Source organism: Ambystoma mexicanum, chromosome 1p (genome assembly GCF_040938575.1).
Source record: "Ambystoma mexicanum isolate Mex_15411 chromosome 1p, UKY_AmexF1_1, whole genome shotgun sequence".
Taxonomy (NCBI): domain Eukaryota; kingdom Metazoa; phylum Chordata; class Amphibia; order Caudata; family Ambystomatidae; genus Ambystoma; species Ambystoma mexicanum.
In genome coordinates, this window is record NC_090921.1 from 319099018 (window position 1) to 319109544 (window position 10527).

The 10527-nt window shown below is 50.6% G+C and overlaps 1 protein-coding gene across 1 annotated transcript in view; it reads right to left on the reverse strand.

The window, feature by feature from the left end:
* Positions 1–188, reverse strand: part of FGF22 (fibroblast growth factor 22) — a 63804-nt gene extending 63616 nt beyond the window's left edge. Inside the window, exon 1 of the mRNA XM_069612324.1 lies at positions 56–188. Coding sequence (XP_069468425.1) covers positions 56–188 — 133 coding nt within the window. The remainder of the gene's footprint in view (positions 1–55) is intronic.
* Between the last annotated feature and the right edge of the window lie 10339 nt (positions 189–10527).

Below are 10527 nucleotides of genomic sequence, written 5' to 3' on the forward strand. Positions count from 1 at the left end.
CGAGCGCGGGATAGGTTCAGCCCAGGCTGCGGCAGTGCACGTTGGCATCACATACCTAGAGCTCGGGCAGTGCCGTGCGTAGAGGTGCAGGTCACCAAATCTCCCCGCGACCTTGCCGCTATTCCTCCCACGCGCGTGGGAGCCACACCCACGCTGTGAGCACAGTGGCGCTCACGTGGCTGTGTCATGGATGACAAACTGCTGTCTGGTCCACGGTGACGTAATTAATATGCGCGTGTCTATGCATTTCTTGCCTGTGAATACTGCCGGCGGAATGCGTGCAGGCAAGAAAATAATAACAGCACTAATATAGTGTGCGGTTTATTTAGTGCGTGTGCTGTTTGGCTGTGCTGTGAATAGCAGGCGGTATTGCCCAACTCAATAGTACTCCCTTCTGCGTCCTCATGGGGATGCCAGGACTGAGTAGGCACTGCCAGTTTTCAAACTGGTCATCTATTGTATATGTAATGTTGGCTGCTTGTATGGCGCTTTACAGCTGTGCCGGACCATTTCAAAGTACCGGGGACGAAGAGATGAGAGGTCAAACCTTTCTGTAGGGCACTTCAGGCCTGCGTCAGAGCCTTAACCCACCAGGCTAAATAAAATGTCCCCGTCTAGCACACGCTCTGATATGGTTATATTCCGGGCAGTGGGCGACTTCCGTGCCACACACACGCGCCCCATGTGCTCAAGAGACAAGAAATGCGCTTCACCAGTCCGCGCGCCGCTCAGATAGTTCGTAATCTGCTCACAAGCACGAGCCACTCACTCCACTCCCTCCTCTAACGCGAAAGCGCTCCCAAGTGGCCCGGAGGGGATGTTAAGCGCTGTACAAGAAACCTCGATGGATACAGAGGCGAGCACAGAGCCTTCGGGTCCGTACAGCCCCCATTCCAATGGCGTGTCCGTCATACTGGCACCCGAGAAGCTCAGTGCAGGACCCAACTTCTTCAGCTTAGGGTCGGCCGATTAGAATACCACTGCCCGTACCCTGGGACGCTGGGAGGGCATTCTCCCCCGAACCATGAGATCCTTGTCCAACCGAAAGCCCTTTGTACTTAGAAAAATGAAGAGCTATTCGCCTGGCAGTGCCCCCTCCCCCCCATTCAGGAGAGAGCTGGAGAGCAGGTGGAGTGGGCAGAGCTGCTGTCCTGGGTCCTGAAAGCCTGGGCCATCCGTCCTCCCCCCTAGCTCACCGTGCCCCCTAAGATCTAACTCACTGTCAGGCCCGGTTTCTTCTCACTCTCCCGGTCACCCCCAGCCTGCTCCCCCCCCCTTCTCCTAGCACGCCTGTCTCCCCTCTTCAGGGCGCTTTGAACCAGTAAACAATTGCCCACATACACGATGCACACACCCACCCATGCATGTTCTGTACTCACTCTGCGCGATGTCCCCCCAGCGACGTCCCCGCACCGCTCCGCTGCGGTCGATGTGGAGGAAGTAGTTGGTGGAAGAGTAGAGCCATCGCCAGCGCACGTCGCCCTCCAGGTGGGTATAGCTGCGCGGCTGGCGGCGCCCGGCCCAAGGAGGAGTGAGCCGACAGCGAGGCGACACGGCCGCGGTGCCCGCTGCGAGGGCAAGGAGAAGGCAGGAGGGCAACCAGGCTGCAGGGCCGGAGATTCTGCAGGGCACGGGGCAGTTGTGCGGTCCCATGGCAAGAGTAGCGCCTAGAGTCCACGCCTAGAGGCTGTCTCGGCGTCTAGCATCGCCGGTACTGGGCAAGCGTCTTGAGCCCTCACAGAAGAGGCTTCAAGGGCTGCGTCCCAGCCAGCGCCACGCGGAACCAACCCAGGATATAGAAGGCCCACCGTGACCCCTGATGCGGTTCTTGGGGTCAGCGCTGTGGTGGTGTCATAAATCCGCAGTTCTGCAAATTCATAAATGTGGCCACCGCTAAAGTGCAGCGCTGCAAACAGAGTCTCATCTGGCCGCCCTCGGGTTCAAAAAGTGCTTAGAAGTCAAGGTTCGAAAATGAGTGGCCTGGGATTCCCGTAGGTTGGCCTGCGTCCTGCCTCGCTGTGGCTGGTGGTGCCCAGAACACCTGACTACGCCGATCGCTAGGCGCCAGGTGGTTGGCTCCGGCGCGGATGCTGGAGGCCGCGGGTGGCAGCGTGCAGTTGCTGGTGCTTGTGGGAGCTGGTGGTGGGCGGCGCCGATGCGGGTGCTGCGGTTAGCGTTAGTGTCACTCATTGGTTGAGGCGCGAATGGATTCTGCTCGTCCAGGGGTTTTGGAGCTTGTGGTGCGTGCGACGATGGTTGCCGGCGACTCCGGTACTGGTGGTGGAGGTGAATGCGCAGGTGGTTCTGTGGATGCTGATAGTTGCGAATTTCGGTGGTTGCAATGCAGTTATTGCGGATATTAAGGAAGTTGCGGTTCTAATGCGGATGTTGCAGCTTGCCGATGCTAGGGGTTAAGCCTTGGTGTTGATGTAAGCGGGGATCGTTGGATACTCCGGGATCGTGCCCTAAGACATGTCCCCGGTGCTTCCTCTCTCGGGGTTGGTTTGCTTTTTCCCTAGCTCCAAATTGGCTTCGCCTGCCTTCACTCGCTTAGTTGCGCCCGCCCTTCTCCCTCGGAGATGTCTTCTCTTTCGGTGTTGCTTGCCTTCCTCACTTGGAATTGCGCACCTTCCTTTCTCGGAGTTTGCTTTTTCTCCCTCAGAGTGGCGCACGACCCTCTCCTTCAGAGTTGTGCGCCTACCTTTCTCGGAGTTTGCTTCTCCCTCGGAGTTGCGTTGTTTCTCTCCCTCAGAGTGGCGTTCCTTCCTTTCTCCGAATTGCGTCTGTCCTTCTCCCTCGGAATTGTCTTCTCTCTCGGTGTTGTTTGCCTTCCCTTCTCGGAGTTGCGCCCGTCCCTCTCCTTCAGAGTGGCGTGCCTTCCTTTCTCCGAGTTGCGCCCATCCTGCTCCTCCTGAGATTAGCTGTATGTTCCGTCTTTTCTCTCGGTAATGCCCGTCTTTCTTCCTTAGAGTTGGTTTCTCCTTTTTTCTGTCTATGTGTTGCGTGGCTTCCTCCTCTTGAGTTGCTCGCCTTCCTCCCTTGGATATGTGTGTCTTTCTCCCTCGGAGTTGGCTTCTTCTTCTCCCTCGGAGTTGCGCGTCTTCTTCTGCCCTCTGAATTGCCGATATGAGCTCCCTATCGTGAGTCGGCTACTCGGTGCTCACGTTGCAACCCAACCTCCTCCCCCTCCCGCCGGCTTCAGATGGGCAATCGAAGCTGGCGATCGATCCTGGCGCATCCTATCTAGCGTTCAGGGGACCGGGGTCGAGCTGGATGGCCTCCTGCGGTGGGGGAAGGGGACATGCCAATAACGGCTGATCTGATGCGAGTCCATGGGTGGGACCTGTCGCCTGCACAGCTGTTCTCTGCTCAGAGTTCCTTCACCGGGAACACCCGACCTGACCTCTGCCAGGGACGGTGTCCGGTCGGCAGGGCGCGCATGCCCCATTCTCTCGTAATTCAACGTGCCGCCTCGCCCACCTATCCGACCCCTGAGCCTTGTTACCCTGGTGCATTGGCGCCAGCCCGCGCGCGCTCCCTACACTGCGCCCAACTTAGTGCCAAAACCATCAGATAGCCCCCTAACTATCTCCGTATTTGAGGAGGTCGGTCCCCAGACTAAGGGCTGGGGTGAGGGCAAAAAAGGCCCCCTGCGCCCTCCTTCCCATCCTGGCACCACGGTAACCTCGGAGCAGCTACATTCTGCATCTGCCCAGGCACCCAGACCCTGTACCCACGGTTCCATGTGTTAATATCCCCGCAAAAATATCACCATGCAAAAATATCGCCATACAAAAATATCGCCATATTTTTGAAACAATATTAAGGCATGGACCCAGCTGGGGACACCCCCGCAACACCCGCTCCCAAAAACCCTCAAAATTACCCCCCCTTAAAAAAAATCACCTATGGCCGTTCCAGACACCCACCACATCCCCGCCCTCCGGATCTCTCACCCAGGAATACGGTTGTAGGTCAAATGGTCGAATCTAAATGGTCGACAGGACAAATGGTCGACACCAAAAGGTCGACAGGTCAATTGATCGAATATTTTTTTTTAGTTTTTTCACATTTTTTTTTTTTTTTTGGGTGGGGTCCTCCCCAACCCCCTTTTTTTTGCTAAAAACCCCCTTTTTTCCCTAAACGAAAACCTAAAAAAATATATAAACTAAAAAAAAAATTCGATGATTTGTCCTGTCGACCAAATTGTCTGTCGACCATTTGACTAGACACCCAGGAAAACCTCTGCCTAGACACCCAGCGATTAAATCTTGGCACCCTACTCAGCCTCATGCGTCCGCCAGAAGACAATGCATTTTACGTAACGCCCCTTAGCCTCGCATATCGACCCCGCTAGATCATGGCCTTCAACAGACATGAATGGAGGTGTTGGGGGTGTGGGGGGGCATGTATGTGCACTGCTGCCCAGGTACACAAAATGCTAGTACAGACTTGGCATCGCCCACAGAGAGAGAGAGAGAGAGAGAGAGAGCACCTTGTTTTGGCCATGCACTGGCAGCCAGGCCCCTGCCTCCCACTAGACCCGGATCCTTACACAGGCGATTGGGGTCCTTCTCTCTACCGCCCGCTGGCAACCACAAACCCTGCGCTACAGCCCCGGAACCCATAGATAGGACACTATCTGTCCCGTTACACAGGCCTCCCCAACGCTTGCCCCGGACGCACCCCTCAAACCCATGCATGTATCAAGAGCCCGCTGCCCCCCAGACCTGGTGTCTTTATTAACAGTGATATAGCGCAGTGATATAGCGCACCTGCTTTTTAAAAGTTCTAATCCAGGCGCAACTGACCGAGTCTGCCGCCCCTTACCCTTCCCCCCAGACTGCCCTATTGCGACCATCTCAGTTGGGGAACAGTATAGTAATTCACTTCATTGCATGGTTTAAAAACTTTAGAAAGTTAATTTCAGCATACAGACAGTACACGCAGCTCGTCAACCTGAGTATGCTCGTCCCCTTTTTGCATAGACTTGCCGAATAGCCTGGCACTTAAGGGGTAAAAACAGCGCACACATTATGTCCGTACAGAACTTTGACAGGTCATCAGGATGACATCCCTGTCCACCACCCGCTTAAAATATTTAGACTTGAATCTTCGTTCCATCCTTTGGGCCAGGGAGGTGGGGAGACCCCCTTTACGATATGATATGGTATGATATTTTATTTGCATCGCGCTCGTACACAAGTGTTTCAGAGTGTGACTAGCCAAGGGAGGGGAACAAGGGAGAGCACAGCACAACATAAAAACGATCTTGACATTGAGAACGTGCAAGTGCATGGGAAAGGGAAAAGGGAAAAAGGGCATGGAAGGGGGAGAAGTGGAAAGTGCAGAAGCCGAGGAGCGCAGATAAATAAAATAAATAGAAAATTGCGACAAACTGTGGTAGTGCAGCCAGCAAGTGGCAAGTGCTGTTTTTAAGGCAGCAGACTGCATGAGTCTGAATAAGTGCAAAAAAAGAAGAAAAATGGGGGGGGGCTGTATGGATACAGATACAGTCCCCAGTGCAAGGGATGGCCAGGAGGCAGTGCACAAGGGTGGCAGGGTGAGCAGGTACCTGGGCCCAGGGGGCAAAGGGTGGCCAGGTGCACAGTGCCAAGAGAGCAGATCTGCAGGGAAGAAGTGGAGCGAAGGCAGAAGCAAAGAGGCAGAAACACTTCACCCCGCCATAACCTATTCCCTTGCCCCACCCCATAACTATATTTAATTAAAATTGACATACATTCTCAAAGAATTCTAACAAATAAATTAGGTCAATTTGGAAAAGGTCAATTGGGCCACGATCAAGAATGCTAATAAGCCCCATATTAAACAGTGCTGGCACAATACAGTGCGTCTAATGTTGCCACTGAGGATACAGCCATCTCATGTCTGTTATAGCATAGGTATGGTCAACATATGGAAGTTATAGCTTTATATATTCAGTTGCTTCTTTCATATGCCATGTGCATCCTCAAATGTCCAGCAATGCCATTCAATGTGAGTTAATTCCCTGAGATGAAGTCAGAGGAATAGCCAACTCAAACCAAACCCCAAACACTGGAATAAGTAACAAAGAACCCATTATTTCTTCTTTATACCACAGAAAGACTATCATAATGTCAAGTTTATAGAGGCATTATCTTTCAACACCAGCAGTGAGCACTAAACCCGCTGAGCTAACGTACCAGCTATTTCTTCTTAAATGTGAATACCACAGCATTTGGTAATGCATTGGCTCTGGTGGTTACGTGTCTTATTAATGTACACTTATATTCCTACTGCTTCTAAGTACAGTAATGATGTCATGGTCCATGAAAAACCTGATAATAGTAGTGATATATTTTCTTTTAAGAAGGACACAGGAGAGTGTGATGGGTAGATATCCTGATTAACGTTTTTAACAGCACAATTGATTTATCAGTATTATGTGTCGCAATTGGATAGCTCAGCAAGTTAAAAGCTCATCTCGACAAGTGCCAGCCTGCACTTTCCATGTTCATATTTCAGCACAGCTTAATCAGTCCTTCATCCTTCTAAGGTTGATACAGTAAGTGCTATTACATTTTGTACTGATAACAACTATTTTTAAAGCACTTAAAAGCAGGAGGTATCAGGAGTTAGAAACAAAGTGATATACATACAAATATCATATAAAACAAATGATGTTACTTGAATATGGGAAACTCTGGGCCACAGTAACTTCAAAACATGGAGTTTTTTGAACAACATGACAGGCCCCAGAAAAATAAAACAAACACGTTGACTCTAAATAAGTAGCTCTTCATCCGGAGCATTCAGTCAACAGTACTCTTCAGTCTTGCCTTTGTGAATATCACACATTAGAGAAAGCCAAACTTCAGAGTGTTATTTCCAAAAATAAAGCAAGTTCTAAGAACCCACTTTATGTTTGTTTCCACACTGCCAGTGGTAGCAGGTCAGTTTTTAAATTGGTGCTGCATACATTTTTTCCACAAATTTGCAACAGTGACCGACCATTGCGAGGAAGCCTGAACCAACCAAGGATGCTCCAGCGGGTTAGGGGGGTTATCCCCCTGTGATCACTGTCTTTGGTTAAAAGGCCAGACAATTTGCAGCTATTTTTATAGGGTCATTTATGAAAAAATCCAATAGATGCAAGTCACAGACAGTGCACAGGAGCATTTCTCATCGCATTTCATGAGGCCTTTCCCCACAATATATGCCAGTATAAAAAAACATGTTCACATTGCCTGCGGCAACATTTTTTTTGCTGACTGCACCTATATATGATAGTATTCCCATATAATATGACGTGATAAGTAATTTATAACACGCCTGTACACATGTGTTTCTAGCTGCGACAAGACAAGGGAGGGTACGGAGGGAAGACAAGATAAACGATCTTACTAGGCCTTGTGTCATTCAGATCATACAAGTGCGGTAATGCAAAGTGCACGGGAAGAGGGAAGTTTAAGTGGGGGGGAGGGGGAAAGTGCAGCCAGGGCAGCGTGGCTCCGGGCAAGTGCAAGGAAGTGGGGGGCTGTAGAGGTTACAGATACAGCCCCTAGTGAGTGACAGGCCCGGAGGCAGTGCGGCGGAGACCAGTCAAGAGGAGCCAGGTACCCAGTTAGACTTTGAGGGTAACCAAGCAACCAGTCGGCGCAGCAGGCAGGAAGGTCATATGGGGAGGTAGGGAGAAAAAGCAGAGGAGAAAAGGAAGGGATTGAGCTGCTTCCGGAACTTAAGGTGGTCCAGCTCAAGTTTGGGGGCCAGGGAGGCTGTTCCAGAGGGCGGCACCTGCAGAGGAAAGTGATCTGCCCCCTACTCTCTGCCTGGAGAAGCGTCTGACCCTCAGAGAGTTGGGGGCAGCAGAGCGAAGGGCTTGAGAAGGAAGGTATTTAGGAAGAGTGTTGAATGTAGTGTGGGCCCCGGCCCCAGAAAGCCTTGTGGACGATGCATAGGGTCTTGACCTTGATCCTTGCAGCCACCGGGAGCCAGTGCAGAGATTTCAAGGCTGGAGAGATACGGTCCCTGGGCTTGAGGCCAAGGATAAGTCTCGCAGTCCTGTTCTGGATTAGTTGAAGAGGACGGAGAGTAGAGGAAGCCAGATTGAGAAAGAGGCTGTTACAGTAGTCCAACCTAGAGAGAACCAGGGCTCTGTTGATAATGAGCTTCTGGGGTGAAAGTGAAAAAGGAAGAGTACCTCTGAGGAGGTGCAGCTGGTAGTCGGCCTTCTTGTATCAAAAGTGGAGGAAAGGTCAAGGAGAATGTGGACAGAGGGGGTGCTGGTGTCGAGATTGGAGAGCAGATCATCACGTGTGTTCAGGAGAGCAGTTTCTGTGCCTGTGGCTGATCTGAAGCCAGACTGGTGGCCGTGGAGACAGTGAACAGTTTCAGTGTGGGGAGTAAGCTGGGAGATGGCCAGCTTTTCCAGAAGTTTGCCCTGGAAAGGAGTAATAGAGATCGGGCGATAGTTAGCCAGACAGGTAGGATCGACAGAAGGCTTTTTAAGGAGGGGTAGCACAAGGGATTGCTTGAGGAGAGAGGGGAAAGCACCAGTGGCGAAAGAGTGATTGCAGAAATCGGCTAAAGCTGGAGTGAGCGTGTCGATGTGGTCCTTGATGGTGCTGGAGGAGCAGGGGAGCACCTGTTTTGGTGACACTTTCATAGATCAGACTTGTCTAGAAACATTGTCAGGTCTAATCAGAGAGAAAGAGGTGAAAGGAGGAGGAGTGCGAGAGGCGGCCGGAGGAGGGCCAAGAGCGGCAGAGGGAGAGGATGAGGAGAGAGAGGCAGGATGTCCAACGTTTTAGTAGTGAAGTGAGAAGCCAGGGCCATACAGAGGATTTGGGAGGGAACAGGAGAGGTGGAGACTGCAGAAGGATTGGCCAGCTCCTTGCAGATTGTGAAGAGTTTGGCCGTGTTGCAGGTGGTGGCAAGGTAGCTAGAGAGGGAGAGGAGGGTGCCCTAGAGGAGGAGGGGCAGGGAGGAGGAGTTGCCAGAGGGGCCAGAGAGGTGCTAGTAGGAGTAGCAGGAGAAGGAAGGAAGTTGATAAGATGCGGGAAACACCTATAAAAAAGGAGGAGATTGGGCTGAGGGCCCTGGACCAAGACAGTGCCATTCGAGTAGACATTAATGATGGTCTTGGAGGAATGGAAGAAGGCCAAGAGGGCATCCCACCGACTGCTGCCATTAATGGGAAAGGAGGAGATACAGGGGCGGAGCCAGCCTCAACATTTTGGGAGGGCTGAAAGGATTTTTCAAAAAGTGGGTAGGGGCACACGTAATCATCGATAGCGCCTGCAAGGGCACCACCGGTTGTATCTTTGATTAAAAATGCATAGGTGACAAATTACTCTTGGTGATTAAGAACATTTTCTGCATGTGGGTGATTACATTCATGTAAGCTGAAGAATGTCTTTTACTGTGCAATTTGAAATGTGTCACCCTGGAACAATTACATTTCTATTACTTTTGAGTCAGTGAATGCTGACTGGACCAGGCGTTAAGGTAGGGACCCGCAAAGGGACCTTGAAGATAATTACAGTACTGCAATTTGCGGTACCATAATTACCGCCTTCCCCTTTCCCATTGAGCCCTATGGGGCAAAAATGGGAATGGGGAAGGGCCAATGGTAAATGGGGAATTACCGCCCGCCAACATTGGAATGGGGTGGTAATTCCCCATTTCACCATGGCAGAATCAGTAAGTTACCGACGTTAACCATGGCGCGCTAATAGCGCCATTGGTTAACGCCGGGGTTGTAATGAGGGCCAATGTCATGCAGAGTTTCAATAAGAAAAACACATTTCAATGTAGAACAACTTTTCCTGGATTGTTTATAGGGGTTTGACTAAAAAGGGCAAGTACTGTACAGCAAATATAAAATAGTTAGGGGATTTATGAAATGTTGTCCTCGGGAGGATCCATGAAGCATTAGTGTGGGTGGTGTCAGTTCAACATTATATAAACTTTCCTATACGCTCTGCCCTCCCACAAAACTCTTCCACAATGTTCGTAACATCAATTTTGGCTGCTCGATCCTTGCTTACAAACAGCCTTGCAAGTGATGCTAAGCGGCTGTTCAACATTGAACTTCTTAGGTGATTTTTTTATAAATTTCAAAGCAGAGACTGAGTGTTCGCAAGATGCAGAGGTCACTGGCAAAGTTAATACTGAGCGCATGCACATTTCCAGGGTGGGAAAATCCCCACTTTTAAGAACTTCAAGAATATCAGCTAAGATTTTAGCATTGCCATTGAGGATATTCTTTAAAACAGTAATCTCAGACATTAATTGAGAAGCACAAATGTCAAGCTCGGGGTACATTGAAATGATTTGCAAAATGGCTTCAGCACACAGGAAAGCTGCAGTCTCTGGCATAGTCAATGCCTCTACTGCTCTTATTAGACCCATGTTGTCTATCTTAAACCAGCGGCGTAACTCAGCCAAAAATCTATCTCCAACTGGCAGAAACACATATGTCTAATTCTTGTTCAATAGTATTCTCTAAATGGTTACACTGCCCGACAGTACTAGTTGTTACAA